The sequence below is a fragment of the Trichomycterus rosablanca genome, chromosome 14 (assembly GCF_030014385.1).
Source record: "Trichomycterus rosablanca isolate fTriRos1 chromosome 14, fTriRos1.hap1, whole genome shotgun sequence".
NCBI classification, from domain to species: Eukaryota; Metazoa; Chordata; class Actinopteri; order Siluriformes; family Trichomycteridae; genus Trichomycterus; species Trichomycterus rosablanca.
The window spans coordinates 4,158,900-4,181,464 of NC_086001.1; the positions used below are offsets into that span (position 1 = coordinate 4,158,900).

Here is a 22,565-nt window from a genome sequence, read left to right on the forward strand (position 1 = left end):
GTGTTTCCTCTCTTTAGACCAGTATATTGTGCCCACCACGACCCTGACCAGGATAAAGCAGGGTTAAAACAGACATTAAATAAACGAATGGATGAATGAAGGGTTTCCTCCTATGACACGACTCCTCTGCACAAAACCTTATCTATGTCCATGTAATCAGTCACACTTCAGTTTCATTTTGGAGCAGCCGCTTCCTTTTAGCCCAGCGGCTTCTAAGCTGTTTTGACAGATTCCAATTATTTCATCTGTGGTGTTTGAATATTTTTCTACCCAGAAGATTTGATCAGATTTTCAGCAAACAAACAATAAACACATGACAGTTTAATTTAAAAGATGTGTGTTCCAGTCGTGCAGTCATAGAAATGAAGATTAGATTAGATTAGTCACAGAGCCAAAGAAATGCAGTAGCATCTAACCAGAAGTGCAAGATAGAGATTTACATGTAATACAAGTAAGTGCAGCAGTGACCAGTTAAGTGAAAATGAGGAGACATACGAACAGATTGGTAACAGAAATTACAGTATAGATGACAAATAAGTGACTAAAATACACAGACATGTTGTGGTAACGACTGAGTATAAATAAATTATAGTATACCTGTATAAGTATACCAGATCTACACCGATCAGCCATAACATTAAAACCACCTCCTTGTTTCTACACTCACTGTCCATTTTATCAGCTCCACTTACCATATAGAAGCACTTTGTAGTTCTACAATTACTGACTGTAGTCCATCTGTTTCTCTACATACTTTGTTAGCCCCCTTTCATGCTGTTCTTTAATGGTCAGGACCACCACAGAGCAGGTATTATTTAGGTTGTGGATCATTCTCAGCACAGCAGTGACACTGACATGGTGGTGGTGTGTTAGTGTGTGTTGTGCTGGTATGAGTGGATCAGACACAGCAGCGCTGCTGGAGTTTTTAAACACCTCACTGTCACTGCTGGACTGAGAATAGTCCACCATCCAAAAATATATCCAGCCAACAGCGCCCCGTGGGCAGCGTCCTGTGACCACTGATGAAGGTCTAGAAGATGACCGACTCAACAGCAGCAATAGGTGAGCGATCGTATCTGACTTTACATCTACAAGGTGGACCAACTAGGTAGGAGTGGACAGTGAGTGGACAGTGAGTGGACACGGTATTTAACAACTCCAGCAGCGCTGCTGTGTCTGATCCACTCATACCAGCACAACTAACACTAACACACCACCACCATATCAGTGTCACTGCAGTGCTGAGAATCATCCACCACCTAAATAATACCTGCTCTGTGGTGGTCCTGTGGGGGTCCTGACCATTAAAGAACAGCATGAAAGGGGGCTAACAAAGCATGCAGAGAAACATATGGACTACAGTCAGTAATTGTAGAACTACAAAGTGCTTCTATATGGTAAGTGGAGCTGATGAAATGGACAGTGAGTGTAGAAACAAGGAGGTGGTTTTAATGTTATGGCTGATCGGTGTAGTGTACAATATATACATCATTAATGTCCTGCCGTGTCCCTACAAGTCTATGTACATGTTCAACTTTACTTCTGTGTGTGTGTGTGTGTGTGTGTGTGTGTGTGTGTGCGCGCGTCTCATTCTGCTAGCGCATAACGGTAACATTAGTGCCAAAGCCGTGCGTCTGTTCGGAGTGGATCTTGATTTATCATGCTGCATTTCTACCTGTAAATGTAATGGACATCATAAATGGAATCACCCCTGCTGAATACTAACACACCTACTACAAGGTCACACTGTCTGACAGCACACAACCAATCCCAACATGGGTGTTTCTTTATTTAATCAGGAGTGGAAATGAGAGTATATGGCCAACAGTATGTGGACATCGCTCATAATATTTCAGTTCAGGTGGTTTGGTATCACCCGTTGCTATATATATATATATATATATATATATATATATATATATATATATATATATATATATATATATATATATATATATATATATATATACAGTGTATCACAAAAGTGAGTACACCCCTCACATTTCTGCAAATATTTCATTATATCTTTTCATGGGACAACACTATAGACATGAAACTTGGATATAACTTAGAGTAGTCAGTGTACAGCTTGTATAGCAGTGTAGATTTACTGTCTTCTGAAAATAACTCAACACACAGCCATTAATGTCTAAATAGCTGGCAACATAAGTGAGTACACCCGACAGTGAACATGTCCAAATTGTGCCCAAATGTGTCGTTGTCCCTCCCTGGTGTCATGTGTCAAGGTCCCAGGTGTAAATGGGGAGCAGGGCTGTTAAATTTGGTGTTTTGGGTACAATTCTCTCATACTGGCCACTGGATATTCAACATGGCACCTCATGGCAAAGAACTCTCTGAGGATGTGAGAAATAGAATTGTTGCTCTCCACAAAGATGGCCTGGACTATAAGAAGATTGCTAACACCCTGAAACTGAGCTACAGCATGGTGGCCAAGGTCATACAGCGGTTTTCCAGGACAGGTTCCACTCGGAACAGGCTTCGCCAGGGTCGACCAAAGAAGTTGAGTCCACGTGTTCGGCGTCATATCCAGAGGTTGGCTTTAAAAAATAGACACATGAGTGCTGCCAGCATTGCTGCAGAGGTTGAAGACGTGGGAGGTCAGCCTGTCAGTGCTCAGACCATACGCCGCACACTGCATCAACTCGGTCTGCATGGTTGTCATCCCAGAAGGAAGCTGACGCACAAGAAAGCCCGCAAACAGTTGGCTGAAGACAAGCAGTCCAAGAACACGGATTACTGGAATGCCCTGTGGTCTGACGAGACCAAGATAAACTTGTTTGGCTCAGATGGTGTCCAGCATGTGTGACGGCGCCCTGGTGAGAAGTACCAAGACAACTGTATCTTGCCTACAGTCAAGCATGGTGGTGGTAGCATCATGGTCTTGGGCTGCATGAGTGTTGCTGGCACTGGGGAGCTGCAGTTCATTGAGGGAAACATGAATTCCAACATGTACTGTGACATTCTGAAACAGAGCATGATCCCCTCCCTTCGAAAAACTGGGCCTCATGGCAGTTTTCCAACAGGATAACGACCCCAAACACAACCTCCAAGATGACAACTGCCTTGCTGAGGAAGCTGAAGGTAAAGGTGATGGACTAAACCCAATTGAGCACCTGTGGCGCATCCTCAAGTGGAAGGTGGAGGAGTTCAAGGTGTCTAACATCCACCAGCTCCGTGATGTCATCATGGAGGAGTGGAAGAGGATTCCAGTAGCAACCTGTGCAGCTCTGGTGAATTCCATGCCCAGGAGGGTTAAGGCAGTGCTGGATAATAATGGTGGTCACACAAAATAATGACACTTCGGGCACAATTTGGACATGTTCACTGTGGGGTGTACTCACTTATGTTGCCAGCCATTTAGACATTAATGGCTGTGTGTTGAGTTATTTTCAGAAGACAGTAAATCTACACTGCTATACAAGTTGTACACTGACTACTCTAAGTTATATCCAAGTTTTATTTCTATAGTGTTGTCCCATAAAAAGATATAATAAAATATTTGCAGAAATGTGAGGGGTGTACTCACTTTTGTGATACACTGTATATATATACACACACATATGTATGTTTGTGCCCAGGAGGAGGCCTCATGTTTCAGTGTGACTCATGATGACGTGGTTTGATGAGTTTGCTGTAGAGAATCGGAAATAACTACATTTGTGGAAAAAAAAATCCAAAATCTGTAGATTTTAATTCCTCCATAAAAAGAGGATTATGACAAATGTTCTGTGATCTTCTCACATATCAAGTGGATTAGCTCACACTAAAGCTGAACATTTCCACACTGATTGATGCGTCACGTGCTTCTGTTTGTACTAAAGTCTTATGAAATGAAATGAAATGCAGGATTTATTTTCAGAAAAGCATCATAACATCATCCATCATGGTTTTCTTTAACACTGTTGTTACATTACTGTCTCGGTGAGAAATGATGAATGTTTTTACTGCAGATTGGATGGGAATGATCCCCCCCCCCCCAACCAAACCCACTGAATCCTGGTTCCTCTCAGGGTTTATTCCCGCTCTAAATAAATCTAAAGGGGGTTTTCATTACCATCGTGATGCTCGGGTTATGTTCGATTTGCTTATGGTCGATTATGGAGTTGCCATATAAGCAAAGAAAGTGTCACCTTGGTCAGAGTCACCCATGTTCCAAAATCCTCTAAGTTATAACAGACCTGTTTATTTTGAGCTGTTACGTTAAGATATTTGGACAGATTTCTTATTAGTATTATTTTGGTTTTGATTCCAACCCTGGCAAGAGATCAAAGATCCACGTTTCCCTTTTGTCAGTCATAACAGTTAATGAGAAATAGGAGGCCATGCCACAAAGTGAAACAACTTGCTCAAACTCAAATGGGTGTTTTATTAAATATAAAAACTTAAAATGTTTTAGAAATCCCGACAGTCTAATCTTCTAGTCCAACACTGCTGGACTCTGGACTTGGCATCTTGAGGGTGCCTAAGGGAGTGGGGATCAACAGGGTTCCTCATTGCTGGTGCAAATGTGACTTGTGCTGCCTGGTTGAGGTGCCTGCACAATTGTTGGATAATTCACGGAAGAGCATATCACCACTCACTGTATGCAATATGACCCTGGTGTGACTGCTGTGTATTTTTTTTGGGTGGATGGAGGCTCGCTTGTCTGTTGCTCAGGGGTACAAGTGTCAAAGGAGTTGCAATCAGGAATGGGAAAGACTAGACCAGATTTAGTCACAATTTAGTAGTTCCGCTTATGTCTGGCAAAATAAAAGACATGTGTCCAAATAAAATGTTCCATAAATGAATCTTGTGCAGCAACATTTGCAGTTGAAATGCCACCAAGTTACTATAGGTCACATTTAGACATTTTTTTGCCTTCACATGCTGAAATTCCTGCCTGTTTAACCCTGAAGCACCCCTGTCTCTGGAGAACAGAGGCTGACAAAACATTTTATGGTCAGAATTGCCTAAAACAAGGCAGCTGTTCTACACATTTTCAGCTCATGAAGTGTCCAAAAATAGAAAAGATCTACCTGAGGGTGTAGATTTATTTTTTACCTTACGGTACAAATATAAACCTCATAACAGCGACTGTTTCTATTCGTTTTTATTTTTAAAAGCTCATGGGACACTGAACGGTACGAATCCTATACTGTTGTGGGTGTATTACTGTCGGGCCAGACCTCACAGCTTGCTTTCTGTCTGCACTGTCACCAAAATAAGTTTAAGTGGTTAAAGTTCTGTGCAGTCCTATGTCTTTTAAATGGCTTGTATCACACTGACACATTACACATTACTATATATTCTTCTAGTATTTGATCCAGACTGTGTGGTAGGGTATTTAGTAAGGTCCATAAAGACATTGTGTGGTAGTTTGGTGAGGCCTGACCTCAACACCACTGTACAACTTTAGGAGCAAAGACTCTTGTCCAACATCTGAGTTCCTCACAATACTAAATACCTGTTCTGTATTGTGCTCTTAGGCAGGTGATTAATGTCGACACTAAAGAATATCTTGTCCCTGATCAGGCTTCCATATAAAGATGATTTGCACATCATCTACACCGGGAGGGGGAAAAGCCTGCTCTTTCCTTCTCCTCATACATTTTACACTTTGTATTTATGTCTTGCAGCTTTGCCATTGCTGTATTTGTGCTAGCAGTAAAATAAACTCCCATAAAAGGTCTGGAGAGCCTCACACACACACGTCTTATCAGAAGTTAATATCGAGGATCTGAACACATAAGGAGATGTACAATGTTCCCGTGTGGGCTTTTCTATCCCTTTTTCTGTTCTTGAAACTGGTTTCTCTCACTTTCACCTTTTCATGTCTCACCCTTTCACTCCTCCATCCTCTAATCTCATCCCGTCATCTCTAAACTGCACTCACAATGCTTTCATCCTGCTCTTCATCATTCAGCACATTCTCTCTGCTCCTCACACAGAGGCTTTTATTTGGCTAGTTTTTTTTTCCACCGGGCCTGCTGTGCTGTGAAAAAAGTAACTGCACACTTTTGTTATTGCTTCTGTTATTGCAGTCGTGGCTGTGAACCATGAGTCTGAATTAGATGATATAGATGGTGTAAATGTCTTGGAAATGTCTTTTTTTTTTTACTCTTTATGAGGGCAGAGTTTGTTTAGTAACTAAAAATGTATAAAACTTTGTGTACTTGTAGAACCTGATCTGATCTTCCAATTTAATTTCAGATCATTCACAAAATGAGCAAACCCAAAATTATCTGGCAAAGTTCAAGAAGTTGGACAATGCTAAAATGCTAACTGTAATATTCACGCCATACAATCTCAGACCAAATTAGACTAATTCTAAGGTATAAACTCACGTGGGATCCCCACGTGGGGTGGTCAGGGTCCTTTCTGTGTGGAGTTTGCATGTTCTCCCGATGTCTGTGTGGGTCCAGTTTCCTTCCAAAGTCAGGTTAATTGGAGATACAAAATTGTCCATGACTGTTTGACATTAACTTAATAACATATTACTTAATAAAATATTGTTTCTAAACTCTAAAAATGCATTTTAAATATAAAATAAATGGATATACACTATATGGTCAAAAGTATGTGGACACCTCATACAAGTTTTCAGATGTTTAAGCACACATTGCTAACAGGTATATAAAATTAATTGTGAAATAAATTATACAGTATGTGACAGTGTATATAAAGGCCTCTTTATAGTTTCACACATTGACAGTTCTCTGAGGCTAGGGAATTGAGGGTGATTAAAAAGTAACTAAATAAATAAGATTTAATTTTTTTTCTGACAAATCTGCCTAAAATGGGCATATAGAACAATTTACATTAATTTTATTTTTAATAAATAAATAGCACAATGATCATCATTGTAATCATTGTAATGAGCTGTTTGCACCCAGACGTTTCCTGAACTCCAGTCGGAACTCCAGCAGCTATAAATATTCACTATCCAAACACTTATTTTTAATCATCTCATTACAGCTTCTCAAGAGTAATAAAAGCTGTAACTGCATGTTTTATTCACGCAGTATATTAATGCATAACTTTCATCTCAGAGAAACTGAAGAGCATGAACATTCTCATGTGGTGAATATCAAACATTTACTGATTAATCATTTTAGTCAGCAGCTTTCCTGTTATATAACCCGAACTGCTTAGCACTTTCTAAAGCACAATTAAGTACCGAAAACATCACTGAGAGAAATAATTGGAGGGTGCACGGGTGGTCTGAATACGCATTTGAATCCCAGCAGTGACATACAAACACGATTGGCTGATGGATTGGATGTTGATAAAACATCCTCCAAATGGGTGCGACGGGTCACCTTTGGCTTTGAAAAAAATCTTTTAATGACCTTAAGTGGCACAATCAAGCATTTTGTAGAGAACCCTGGAGATAACAGTTTACAACTACTCGCTATTCAGTCTGACAGGGATAAACTGCCCAAATCCAGCTGAGCAAAGCTTGTAGGGATGTAACCAATAAAACTGTCAGCTGTAATTGCTGCCACAGGAGCTTCTACAAAGTACTGAATAAAGTGTTTACATAATTTTGGAAAAACTAGAAACATATTTTTACTTTATTTTGGGCAAGTACGGTGACTCGGTGGGTAGCACTGTCGCCTCACAGCAAGGTCCTGGGTTTGATTCTCAGGTGGAGCGGTGAAAGACGTACAGGAGTAGAGTTATTGACTACTTTATTATTGCTATTTTGGTGGCATGGTGGCTCAGTGGGTAGCACTGCTGCCTTACAGCAAGTAGGTTCTGGGTTCGATCCCCAGGTGGGGCAGTCTGGGTCCTTTCTATGTGGAGTTTGCATGTTCTCCCCATGTCTGTGTGGGTTTCCTCTTGGAGCTCTGGTTTCCTCCCAAAGACAAGTGAGGTGAATTGGAGCTATAAAATTGTCCATGACTGTTTTTTAATGCATTTTCCTCCTGATTTCCACTGCTGAGAGATACATCCAAGGAGAGCACGTCGCTGTACACGCCTCTTCCAACACCTGTACAGCCCTCCTCTTTTCACCCCTGCATTCTGCACAGGCGTCTCTTCCGCCAAATCAGGGTCCTTAAACAGTGTATGCAGACCCCACCCACCCACACATAGTCCGGCCCCCACCCTGCAGATACGTTGGCCAATTAGTATCTGCTGCAGGCACTGCCAATTATGCCCGCTAGATGGCGCCGAGCCGACCGCAGGCAACACTGAGTTTCAAACCGGGGAGTTCAGAAACTCTGTGCTGGTGTGCTAGCGGAATATCCCGCTGTGCCACCTGGGTGCCCAAGACTGTTTGACATTAAACAATGGTAAAATGGCAAGGAAATAAATTCAAAATCGAATCCACAACACAATGTCTGCAAAAGGTCTAGGGGTCTGAATACATCCTGAATCCACTGTATATTAGAAAACCCACAGTAAACTAATCCGGGACCATCCTCTGTTTCTGTGTTAAGACTCTTTACAGGGAGAACATCAGAGAAAGTTGTATAAGGAGATATTGGAGAACTACAACCGACTGGAGAGACCTGTTGCCAATGACTCTGCGCCTCTGGTGGTGGAACTGGGACTCACACTGCTGCAGATAATAGATGTGGTGAGTCAAACAGTGTGATTAAAAAAAATAATGCACTGAATGGTCTAAAGTATGTGGACACTTGTCCTAATTATTGAGTTTGGTTTGTCACAACTGTTGCTAAAATGTATAAAAACTTTATATAAACTTTATACTTTCCGTAACAGTTGGATGACAGTTTGTCTGACCCTGTGTAAAGCCAGGCTCATAAAGACATGGTTGGACGAGTGGCTTCTCATCCATCATCAGTGCTTGACCTCCACTTTTCTCAAAAGAGTGGACGCTTTTATCTTTTAATGTTATGGAGCATCCAACAAACTCGTCTTCAGGTGTCCACATACTTTTGACCGTCTAGTGTGTTTTTTTTACGCTGCAGTGTTTGTATGAGACAGAAAGACCTTTATTTCTGCAAATCAAAATGCGGTACAGGTCCCTGCTGCCTTTCCACATGAAAATTCAATCTCACACCCCGAGCGTCAACCTCAACCCACACACAGACGCAATTTCGGCTCCGAAACCCCCCAAAGACTCGGGATATCATTCCATCTCCTCTCGCTCACCAACTCTTTTATTTCTGTCACTTTTGAATTACATTTCATATTTATATAATCACGTTACATAATTTCAATATCAACATTTCTAATGTTCACACACTGTAAATGAAAAACAGAAGAACTGGGGTTATAAGCATAAACAACAAACATATTTTTAAAAAAGCATAATTAATAAGGGAAAAATACAGTATGAGATCAGAATTGCTTTCTCCAAACATGATGAGCAAATATTATATTTTTAAAAATCTGACCTTTCTAAATTTTCATTCTCCAATTTTAGATGAGTTAGGCTTTTTTGTTTATGTATTTATTTATTTATTTATTTTCAGCAGAAGAGTTTTCCCGAGCTGTCAGAATGGGGACGATTGTGATGCTTTTTATTTACTCTGCAACTGTTGTTCCTGCTGTTTTAAGAATGTCCAGCATAAGTGTAAAATTGTAAAGTCGTTTTAATTTTCGATACTTGCTTTAAAGATGCATTTTACTCACTGGTTCTCATTTCAGTTTTACCAGTTTTACCAAGGTCATCAGTAAATCAAGCTATAGCGCGTTACTGCTGAGATCCAGGAGGGGTGTGTGAACAGTAAAGTGATCGGGAGGTGAACTTGTCAGCCTAGATAAAAATAAGAAGGGTTGTGTCAGGAAGGGCATTTGACGGGAAAAAAAAAAGTGCCAAATCCGGTATTTAGACCAGATACTAAGGGGGCAGCCATCCATGTAGGTTAGCAGGTGCACTGTTTACATCTAATATACATGTAAGAGACACATGTATTTTTATGGCATACTTGAGATTTTAGCAATTTTCAGGAGCTGTTCTTTTTTCTGTTACTGAATAATCAAATCAAAACACTTTATGGCCGTCAAACCTTTACACTAACCGCAGAAATTTCAATTAATGGTCTGATATATTTCAGGTCTATTATTAAAAGCTGTTGGAGGACAAATATCACTGTCCAGTAGAGTAAGCTTGACATTTATAGGCTTTAGTGTGAGAAAGAAACCTCTGTGTTCAAATCAGCACCTTACAGCTTAACTGAAGTTTGTTGGACAAATTAAAAGCTGGAGTTTTTCTTCCACAGCAGCCTCGAAACCCACAGGGATGTAAAACTGATGTTCCTTCAGCTTCTAAATTCATATTAAACCTCTTGGGTATGTTTTTGTTGTTGCTGTTGCTGTTTTTGGTTTTTATTTTACCATCTGGACACATTTCCTTCAGGCGTAATGTAAACGTTTGAGTTTTCTACCTGACCTTGGCAAAAGGTCAGTGTTCCATGCATTATGATGGGTTTAGACAAACTAGCTAAGGTTTACACAGAAAAACCCATAAGAAGAAGGTCCTGTGTTTGATCCTCAGGTGGAGCGGTCCTGGTCCTTTCTGTGTGGAGTTTGCATGTTCTCCCCGTGTCTGCGTGGGTTTCCTCCGGGTGCTCCGGTTTTCTCCTACAGTCCAAAAACGTGCAAGTGAGGTGAATTGGAGATACTAAATTGTCCAGGACTGTGTTCGATATAACCTTGTGAACTAATGAATCTTGTGTAACAAGTAACTACCGTTTCTGTCATGGATGTAACCGAAGAGAGTAAAACCTGACGTTAAAATCCTAAGAAACAAACAAACGATAATAGAAAAGCTACAACCAGAAGTTTCAAAACCATCACTGCTAAAAAGATAATGCATGTCCCACATTAAGTTCCTTTAGTTACATGAATAACAACGTTGCATTAGTGAACTGTGTGCTAAAGGGACTGGCACCTTCTTCCAGATGGTAAAGGGGCAAACAGATGGTAACTGTGTGTGTGGTGCGCCTGGTAATGCCCGGGACTCTCCTTAGACATATCTAATCGAAATCCTCCTTTATTGGTGGCTCGGCGTCCCGGTAATCCTGTGTGGACTTTTCACAGTGGAGATTTAATGTCACTGCAGGGTTAAAAATAATCTGTCCATCTAAATTGTCGACTGGGCTCAGAAACGGAGAAAGTAGAGTTGGGCCCCTGTTTCATTTCAGAGGGTAAATGGGGACGATAAACTGGGCATGAGAACAAATGCAAGGAGCATTTAAGCTCACAAGGTACAAACATTTAATAAATGAAAAACTTACACTTATTAATAAAAAGTATATGTATAAGCAGAAACAGACACATTTAGATACAAGATACGAGTTAATATGAGAGGTATTTAGAAAGTATTTGGACTAGTAATCAAAGCTTTTGCTCATATTCATAATTTTAAATCGCTTTGCATAAAAGCGTCTGCAAAAGCTGGCAGCTCACAATGGTGTGTGTACTGTGCTGCAAGAATTCATTTATATATATTATGCGTTTTTCTCCCATTTTCTCCAAATTTAGTGTAGTCAATTTGTCTTCTGCTGCTGGGAATCCCCGATTTATTATTTTGCAGTCGAGGAGGGTATATTGCTACCCACGCGCAGCCCTTAACAGAACCCTTTTCCACCAATGCTGCACATTCTGCACAGGCGACATCAGGGTCCTTCCACAGCGTTTGAGGAAGGCACAGTGGCATGGTGGGTAGCACTGTCACCTCACAGCAAGAAGGGGCCAGTCCGGGTCCTTTCTGTGTGGAGTTTGCATGTTCTCCCCGTGTGTGTGTGGGTTTCCTCCGGGAGCTCCGGTTTCCTCCCACAGTAAAAAGACGTGCAAGTGAGGTGAATTGGAGGCATTAAATTGTCCATGACTGTGTTCGATATAACCTTGTGAACTGATGAATCTTGTGTAATGAGTAACTACCGTTTCTGTCATGAATGTAACAAAAAGTGTAAAACATGACATTAAAATTCTAATAAACAAATTAAACAAAACAAACACAGCGTTTGAAGACCCCGCCCACATATTCCGGACGTCCCTCCCTGCAGACACTGCCAATTATGCCTGCGAGATGCCGCCCAGCTGACCAGTGGCAACACTGAGTTTCGAACCGAGGAGTTCAGAATCTCTGTGCTGGTGTGCTAGCGGGATATCCCGCCGTGCCACCTGGGCGCCATTGTTTTTTATATTATAAAACAATTATGGCTGAGACTATTTAGTGGACAAAATTAATAAATAAAATTTCAAGGGAAGAAGTGACAGACATTCCTGCCGGTAGAATTAGTTCATTCAGAAGCGAAAATGTATTTAAACCCCTAAATTTAATTAAATCTGCTAAAAATGAATGTCTGTGGTTTTAAAACGGGACGCCTGAAAAGCTGCTAAGGTGTTCTCATGCTTTTTGGCCACTGTGTGTTTACTAAGTGTCCTTTGGAATGACAAAAACACTTTGTTTTTGTGAAATACGTTTCAAACAAGAGCAATCCATTAAACTGTCCGGTTGTTTTAGATAAAACAGACGCAGGGATTCATCATTAATATTAAAAAACCTGGACGCTCAGAGTTAGAAGGTAATGAATACGCTCTGTGGCTTAAAGTAAAATAAAAAAGCATACATCTCAAATTTTTCTGTCAAGATTCAACTTTTAACACAAATGTACAGTATATGCTAATTATAAGATTATTAATGAAAATAAATTGTACAAACTTTATGTTTAGAAATAAATTGGGATGTTTTTATTTTATGCAAGATTAGTTTCTTTCAGGCTGACTAAGCATCATGTGTAATCTCAACATCTCAACATCCAGAACGTTCTCTTCATTGTGCGAATACTAAACAGCAGAACGATAATGAATACGGGGTGTCAGAACACGCCATCTGTGTTACAAAGGCGAGCATACGGCGGCACCGCAGACGTTTTAGAGTGACGGTTCATCACATCGGCTGTCACAGCGGTTAATTGACATGTCGGAGGGAAACACGCCAACGACAAAATCGTTTACAGACGTTAATGTCTGGCGAATAAATCTGCTCCTAATGCAAGTGGTTATAATCAAAAACTTTTGGGATGTTTTTTGTTTAATTACAAAAAAAAGAAAAGTTATAAATGATCAAAACTCTTAAAAGTTCAATTATTTATTCATTTATTTACCGTCTGTGTTTTAATACTGCTTTATCCTGGTAAGGGTTGCAGTGGGTCTGATTAAGGTGGAAGGTAGGTAACATCCCAGACAGGTCACCAGTCCATCACAGGCACACCGTTCACACACACTTTAGGGTAAAAATGTAGTAGCTCTAGTTAGTCTGACTTTATGTGTTTGGACTTGTGGGAGGAAACCAGAGCACTCAGAGGAAACCCTGGAGAACATGTCAAATTTTAAGGGCCAGCTGTAGCCTAGTGGTTAAGGTACTGGACCAGTAATCAGAGGGTCGCTGGTTCAAGCCCCACCACTGCCAGGTTGCTGCTGTTGGGCCCTTGAGCAAGGCCCTTAACCCTCAATTGCTCAGACTGTATACTGCAACTGTACTGTAAGTTGCTTTGGATAAAGGTGTCTGCTAAATGCTGAAAATGTAAATGAAAATGTAAATGTAAAATCCCCACAGAAAGGACTCTGTCCGCCTGGCCGGGGAATCGAACCCAGGTCCTTCTTGCTGTGTGGTGACAGTGCTACCCACTGTGCCATTGGTGCCAGGCTAAAAAGTTAAGTTTAAAACTAGTTACAATTAGGGGTAAGAGCTCAAGTGGCACAGGGGTCTATCACGCAATCCAGGATCAAATCTCAGTGGTGCTATTAGCCAGCTGGGTGTCTACACAGACGTGATTGGCTATGTCTGAGGATGGGGGGTGGTGTTTGAATGGCTGAAGTTTTGCAATGGATTGGCGTCCTGTCCAGGGTATTTCTACCTTGTGTCCAGTGTTTCTTGGTGACACCAGACCTGCTGCAACCCTGACCAGGAGTAAAAAAAAAGGGGGTGGGTGATGCTGCACAAATGATCAAGGTACACAATAAAACAGTGGACCGTTACTTTTAAACCAGGGTTATTCACATTTTATTAAATATATACAAATATGCGGGTGGCAGAATGTATTGTGAGTGCTGCACGACTTCAGGGTGATGTAGGAACTCCGGTACAAACGTCACATCTTGTCACTCTACATAAGAACGATCGTGAATCGTGCGTTCCTCACATTTGCTGAAAACATGCCTAAAAAGTTCCCTGAGATCTCTGCACTGGTTCTCGGGCTGTTTATCCTGCTATTTGACAGGATTATACTGTTCACTCCGTCATGGATGCCACCGCATGCGACTCTGACTCTAGCAGCCGCAGATGGCTCTGTGTCTGAAGGCTGTGGTACTAACCGCATGACTGGCATCAGGGTTGGCAGATGCGACGTTTGCCGGAGTGAAGAAGCGGAGTCATAAACAAGTGTGAGAGGCAGATAAAGGAATGCAGGACAGGTGGAGGATTTGTGGTATTCCCGCTGTTCTTCCTGCCGTTTATAGCGGGAGTTGTTGACACTGAGCTTAAAAAGCTCTCAACAAATGTTAGCCGAGGTTATTCATCAAAATTCATGGCCAGAAATATGTCGACATTCCTTCAAGGTTAAGGCGTCCCCTCCTCTTTTCCATCTGTCATAGTGTTCACTCTTTTGAGAAGGCTTTCCACAAGATTTTGGAGTGTGTCTGAGAGAATTTTGTGCCTGTTTAGTCAGGCAAGTACTTCTGAGGCTGGTCTGTTAATCCAGGAAGTCACATTCTCAGTCACTGTTCCAATGACGGCAAATTTGGGACGCTAACTATACTTATGTCCTTATAGAGCTTGCCTTTATACACAGAGAGGCACTGAAAAGGGGCCTTCCCTAAACTGTTGCCACAAAGTTGAAAGCATATCATTTATTAAATATACACTATAACACTTTATATATATATATATATATATACAGTATATACAGTGTATCACAAAAGTGAGTACACCCCTCACATTTCTGCAAATATTTTATTGTATCTTTTCATGGGACAACACTATAGACATGAAACTTGGATATAACTTAGAGTAGTCAGTGTACAGCTTATATAGCAGTGTAGATTTACTGTCTTCTGAAAATAACTCAACACACAGCCATTAATGTCTAAATGGCTGGCAACATAAGTGAGTACACCCCACAGTGAACATGTCCAAATTGTGCCCAAAGTGTCAATATTTTGTGTGACCACCATTATTATCCAGCACTGCCTTAACCCTCCTGGGCATGGAATTCACCAGAGCTGCACAGGTTGCTACTGGAATCCTCTTCCACTCCTCCATGATGACATCACGGAGCTGGTGGATGTTAGACACCTTGAACTCCTCCACCTTCCACTTGAGGGTGCGCCACAGGTGCTCAATTGGGTTTAGTCCATCACCTTTACCTTCAGCTTCCTCAGCAAGGCAGTTGTCATCTTGGAGGTTGTGTTTGGGGTCGTTATCCTGTTGGAAAACTGCCATGAGTTTTTCGAAGGGAGGGGATCATGCTCTGTTTCAGAATGTCACAGTACATGTTGGAATTCATGTTTCCCTCAATGAACTGCAGCTCCCCAGTGCCAGCAACACTCATGCAGCCCAAGACCATGATGCTACCACCACCATGCTTGACTGTAGGCAAGATACAGTTGTCTTGGTACTTCTCACCAGGGCGCCGCCACACATGCTGGACACCATCTGAGCCAAACAAGTTTATCTTGGTCTCGTCAGACCACAGGGCATTCCAGTAATCCATGTTCTTGGACTGCTTGTCTTCAGCAAACTGTTTGCGGGCTTTCTTGTGCGTCAGCTTCCTTCTGGGATGACGACCATGCAGACCGAGTTGATGCAGTGTGCGGCGTATGGTCTGAGCACTGACAGGCTGACCTCCCACGTCTTCAACCTCTGCAGCAATGCTGGCAGCACTCGTGTGTCTATTTTTTAAAGCCAACCTCTGGATATGACGCCGAACACGTGGACTCAACTTCTTTGGTCGACCCTGGCGAAGCCTGTTCCGAGTGGAACCTGTCCTGGAAAACCGCTGTATGACCTTGGCCACCATGCTGTAGCTCAGTTTCAGGGTGTTAGCAATCTTCTTATAGTCCAGGCCATCTTTGTGGAGAGCAACAATTCTATTTCTCACATCCTCAGAGAGTTCTTTGCCATGAGGTGCCATGTTGAATATCCAGTGGCCAGTATGAGAGAATTGTACCCAAAACACCAAATTTAACAGCCCTGCTCCACATTTACACCTGGGACCTTGACACATGACACCAGGGAGGGACAACGACACATTTGGGCACAATTTGGACATGTTCACTGTGGGGTGTACTCACTTATGTTGCCAGCTATTTAGACATTAATGGCTGTGTGTTGAGTTATTTTCAGAAGACAGTAAATCTACACTGCTATACAAGCTGTACACTGACTACTCTAAGTCATATCCAAGTTTCATGTCTATAGTGTTGTCCCATGAAAAGATATAATGAAATATTTGCAGAAATGTGAGGGGTGTACTCACTTTTGTGATACACTGTATATACGGTATATAGCAAATTATATGCTTTCAACTTTGTAGCAATGGTTTAGTGAAGGTCCTTTCCTGTTCCAACATGACTGTAACCCTGTGCACAAAGCAAGCTCCATAAAGACATGAAGAAAAGCTGGATATAAAGAAACTCCAGTGACCTACACAGAGCCCTGACCTAAAAACCATTCAACAGCTCTGGAATGAACTGGAACATCAGTTCCCAGCAATACAAATGCTGTCGTCTTTTGACTGAATGGGCACAAATTCCCACAGACATGCTTCAAAGTCTTGTGAGAAGATATTCTTGGCTAGCAGAAACAGCTTTTGACCTCTGCTGTGGCCCATTGTGGCAGAGCTAATGAGAATGTGAAGAACGGCTACAGTTGAGAGTTTGTGAATGAATGTGTGTATAACCTCAGTCTCAGTATTAACACTTACAGATCTCATTAACGGGTTTTTTTCCTGTAGATGATTCCCGTCTTTATTAAATTTATCCTCCGTACACCCTCCTCCGTTCTTATCGAATCAATGGTGTTGATCCGATTCCCTGAATAAAAAGGGTTTGTGTTAATAGATCAGATCCAGTCGCCTCCATCTGCTGGAGAGAAACTCCATTTTTCCACTTCACTGATTCAATTAGTCGCCAGCAGAAGTGTAAATGCACGCAGCTCTTTATCTGAATGAAATATCTGCAGTTACAGAGCGTGAGCACACAGGAGGGTGTCTATTGTTCCCAAGCTTCTAGGCAAACGGAAGTACGCTATGTAGCCATAAGTATGTGGACGCCTATTCCTAATCAATAACTTGCAACAAAAAAAGGTGCTTTGGAAGCATATTGTTGATAAATGTTATTATATTAGATATATTATGTGTCAGACTTTATGGCAGCAGTTTAGGAAAGGTCCATTCTTGTTTTAGCATGGGCGTTCCCATGTTCACAAAGCAAGGTCCATAAAGACCTGCTTTGTTGAGTTTGGAAAAGTTTTAAAAGCATTTCCACATGAGTAACTGAACTGAAGTGTAAGTATAGGGTGGTGGAATCTCAGGTTCAGGGACTGGACTAGTAATCGGTAGGTTGCTGGTTTATGCCCTACATCTGTCAGGTTGCCACTGTTGGACCCTTGAGCAAAACCTTATCCTTAAATTGCTTGGATAGTACACGGTCACAGCTGTAAGTTGTTTTGGGGAAAAATGCTGTGAATGTAATAAAATGTAATTAAAGTGTAGGATGTCATGGCTGCAGAGTATCTTGCAAGCTTATAGTCAGATGTCCATATCCTTTTGGCCTTATAGATTAGTGATTTATACCCGATTACTACAAAACAGATGAAACCTATAGGAAACAAAGAAATAAAATGGAAATATATATTTCTGTGTTTCCACAGGGAGATTTGATCCCAATGGGTGCCAACCCATTACAGGGCTTCGGCCACCTCTTACCCTCAGACACAGCCAATCATGTCTGTGTAGACAGTGCTTCTATGCTTCACTGTTTTTCCAGCTTAAAAATGATCCCCAATTACAGACTGTTACACTTTCAGCAACATGATTAACACCAAAACCACTGGAGATTGGTCTCTAATTGACAAAATGCGTCTGGCAAAATATCCAGAACCCAGAGAGGAGCATCAGGTGCTCTACTTGTAGGATGAGAACCTGCTTAATTCCTCTCTCTTTTCTTGTAGGATGAGAAGAACCAGGTGCTAATAACCAATGCCTGGCTGCAACTGGTAAGTTTTGCTAAACTCTATGTACCCTAATGCAAGTGGTTATAATCAAAAACTTTTGGGATGTTTTTTGTTTAATTACAAAAAAAAGAAAAGTTATAAATGATCAAAACTCTTAAAAGTTCAATTATTTATTCATTTATTTACCGTCTGTGTTTTAATACTGCTTTATCCTGGTAAGGGTTGCAGTGGGTCTGATTAAGGTGGAAGGTAGGTAACATCCCAGACAGGTCACCAGTCCATCACAGGCACACCGTTCACACACACTTTAGGGTAAAAATGTAGTAGCTCTAGTTAGTCTGACTTTATGTGTTTGGACTTGTGGGAGGAAACCAGAGCACTCAGAGGAAACCCTGGAGAACATGTCAAATTTTAAGGGCCAGCTGTAGCCTAGTGGTTAAGGTACTGGACCAGTAATCAGAGGGTCGCTGGTTCAAGCCCCACCACTGCCAGGTTGCTGCTGTTGGGCCCTTGAGCAAGGCCCTTAACCCTCAATTGCTCAGACTGTATACTGCAACTGTACTGTAAGTTGCTTTGGATAAAGGTGTCTGCTAAATGCTGAAAATGTAAATGAAAATGTAAATGTAAAATCCCCACAGAAAGGACTCTGTCCGCCTGGCCGGGGAATCGAACCCAGGTCCTTCTTGCTGTGTGGTGACAGTGCTACCCACTGTGCCATTGGTGCCAGGCTAAAAAGTTAAGTTTAAAACTAGTTACAATTAGGGGTAAGAGCTCAAGTGGCACAGGGGTCTATCACGCAATCCAGGATCAAATCTCAGTGGTGCTATTAGCCAGCTGGGTGTCTACACAGACGTGATTGGCTATGTCTGAGGATGGGGGGTGGTGTTTGAATGGCTGAAGTTTTGCAATGGATTGGCGTCCTGTCCAGGGTATTTCTACCTTGTGTCCAGTGTTTCTTGGTGACACCAGACCTGCTGCAACCCTGACCAGGAGTAAAAAAAAAGGGGGTGGGTGATGCTGCACAAATGATCAAGGTACACAATAAAACAGTGGACCGTTACTTTTAAACCAGGGTTATTCACATTTTATTAAATATATACAAATATGCGGGTGGCAGAATGTATTGTGAGTGCTGCACGACTTCAGGGTGATGTAGGAACTCCGGTACAAACGTCACATCTTGTCACTCTACATAAGAACGATCGTGAATCGTGCGTTCCTCACATTTGCTGAAAACATGCCTAAAAAGTTCCCTGAGATCTCTGCACTGGTTCTCGGGCTGTTTATCCTGCTATTTGACAGGATTATACTGTTCACTCCGTCATGGATGCCACCGCATGCGACTCTGACTCTAGCAGCCGCAGATGGCTCTGTGTCTGAAGGCTGTGGTACTAACCGCATGACTGGCATCAGGGTTGGCAGATGCGACGTTTGCCGGAGTGAAGAAGCGGAGTCATAAACAAGTGTGAGAGGCAGATAAAGGAATGCAGGACAGGTGGAGGATTTGTGGTATTCCCGCTGTTCTTCCTGCCGTTTATAGCGGGAGTTGTTGACACTGAGCTTAAAAAGCTCTCAACAAATGTTAGCCGAGGTTATTCATCAAAATTCATGGCCAGAAATATGTCGACATTCCTTCAAGGTTAAGGCGTCCCCTCCTCTTTTCCATCTGTCATAGTGTTCACTCTTTTGAGAAGGCTTTCCACAAGATTTTGGAGTGTGTCTGAGAGAATTTTGTGCCTGTTTAGTCAGGCAAGTACTTCTGAGGCTGGTCTGTTAATCCAGGAAGTCACATTCTCAGTCACTGTTCCAATGACGGCAAATTTGGGACGCTAACTATACTTATGTCCTTATAGAGCTTGCCTTTATACACAGAGAGGCACTGAAAAGGGGCCTTCCCTAAACTGTTGCCACAAAGTTGAAAGCATATCATTTATTAAATATACACTATAACACTTTATATATATATATATATATATACAGTATATACAGTGTATCACAAAAGTGAGTACACCCCTCACATTTCTGCAAATATTTTATTGTATCTTTTCATGGGACAACACTATAGACATGAAACTTGGATATAACTTAGAGTAGTCAGTGTACAGCTTATATAGCAGTGTAGATTTACTGTCTTCTGAAAATAACTCAACACACAGCCATTAATGTCTAAATGGCTGGCAACATAAGTGAGTACACCCCACAGTGAACATGTCCAAATTGTGCCCAAAGTGTCAATATTTTGTGTGACCACCATTATTATCCAGCACTGCCTTAACCCTCCTGGGCATGGAATTCACCAGAGCTGCACAGGTTACTACTGGAATCCTCTTCCACTCCTCCATGATGACATCACGGAGCTGGTGGATGTTAGACACCTTGAACTCCTCCACCTTCCACTTGAGGGTGCGCCACAGGTGCTCAATTGGGTTTAGTCCATCACCTTTACCTTCAGCTTCCTCAGCAAGGCAGTTGTCATCTTGGAGGTTGTGTTTGGGGTCGTTATCCTGTTGGAAAACTGCCATGAGTTTTTCGAAGGGAGGGGATCATGCTCTGTTTCAGAATGTCACAGTACATGTTGGAATTCATGTTTCCCTCAATGAACTGCAGCTCCCCAGTGCCAGCAACACTCATGCAGCCCAAGACCATGATGCTACCACCACCATGCTTGACTGTAGGCAAGATACAGTTGTCTTGGTACTTCTCACCAGGGCGCCGCCACACATGCTGGACACCATCTGAGCCAAACAAGTTTATCTTGGTCTCGTCAGACCACAGGGCATTCCAGTAATCCATGTTCTTGGACTGCTTGTCTTCAGCAAACTGTTTGCGGGCTTTCTTGTGCGTCAGCTTCCTTCTGGGATGACGACCATGCAGACCGAGTTGATGCAGTGTGCGGCGTATGGTCTGAGCACTGACAGGCTGACCTCCCACGTCTTCAACCTCTGCAGCAATGCTGGCAGCACTCGTGTGTCTATTTTTTAAAGCCAACCTCTGGATATGACGCCGAACACGTGGACTCAACTTCTTTGGTCGACCCTGGCGAAGCCTGTTCCGAGTGGAACCTGTCCTGGAAAACCGCTGTATGACCTTGGCCACCATGCTGTAGCTCAGTTTCAGGGTGTTAGCAATCTTCTTATAGTCCAGGCCATCTTTGTGGAGAGCAACAATTCTATTTCTCACATCCTCAGAGAGTTCTTTGCCATGAGGTGCCATGTTGAATATCCAGTGGCCAGTATGAGAGAATTGTACCCAAAACACCAAATTTAACAGCCCTGCTCCACATTTACACCTGGGACCTTGACACATGACACCAGGGAGGGACAACGACACATTTGGGCACAATTTGGACATGTTCACTGTGGGGTGTACTCACTTATGTTGCCAGCTATTTAGACATTAATGGCTGTGTGTTGAGTTATTTTCAGAAGACAGTAAATCTACACTGCTATACAAGCTGTACACTGACTACTCTAAGTCATATCCAAGTTTCATGTCTATAGTGTTGTCCCATGAAAAGATATAATGAAATATTTGCAGAAATGTGAGGGGTGTACTCACTTTTGTGATACACTGTATATACGGTATATAGCAAATTATATGCTTTCAACTTTGTAGCAATGGTTTAGTGAAGGTCCTTTCCTGTTCCAACATGACTGTAACCCTGTGCACAAAGCAAGCTCCATAAAGACATGAAGAAAAGCTGGATATAAAGAAACTCCAGTGACCTACACAGAGCCCTGACCTAAAAACCATTCAACAGCTCTGGAATGAACTGGAACATCAGTTCCCAGCAATACAAATGCTGTCGTCTTTTGACTGAATGGGCACAAATTCCCACAGACATGCTTCAAAGTCTTGTGAGAAGATATTCTTGGCTAGCAGAAACAGCTTTTGACCTCTGCTGTGGCCCATTGTGGCAGAGCTAATGAGAATGTGAAGAACGGCTACAGTTGAGAGTTTGTGAATGAATGTGTGTATAACCTCAGTCTCAGTATTAACACTTACAGATCTCATTAACGGGTTTTTTTCCTGTAGATGATTCCCGTCTTTATTAAATTTATCCTCCGTACACCCTCCTCCGTTCTTATCGAATCAATGGTGTTGATCCGATTCCCTGAATAAAAAGGGTTTGTGTTAATAGATCAGATCCAGTCGCCTCCATCTGCTGGAGAGAAACTCCATTTTTCCACTTCACTGATTCAATTAGTCGCCAGCAGAAGTGTAAATGCACGCAGCTCTTTATCTGAATGAAATATCTGCAGTTACAGAGCGTGAGCACACAGGAGGGTGTCTATTGTTCCCAAGCTTCTAGGCAAACGGAAGTACGCTATGTAGCCATAAGTATGTGGACGCCTATTCCTAATCAATAACTTGCAACAAAAAAAGGTGCTTTGGAAGCATATTGTTG

At 42.0% G+C, this 22,565-nt stretch overlaps 1 protein-coding gene across 1 annotated transcript in view; it reads left to right on the plus strand.

Annotated features, from left to right (window-relative positions):
* Nucleotides 1-4,082: 4,082 nt before the first annotated feature.
* Nucleotides 4,083-22,565, plus strand: part of chrna8 (cholinergic receptor, nicotinic, alpha 8) — a 42,738-nt gene continuing 24,255 nt past the window's right edge. Inside the window, exons 1-3 of the mRNA XM_063009177.1 lie at nt 4,083-4,118; nt 8,447-8,584; nt 18,155-18,199. Coding sequence (XP_062865247.1) covers nt 4,083-4,118; nt 8,447-8,584; nt 18,155-18,199 — 219 coding nt within the window. The remainder of the gene's footprint in view (nt 4,119-8,446; nt 8,585-18,154; nt 18,200-22,565) is intronic.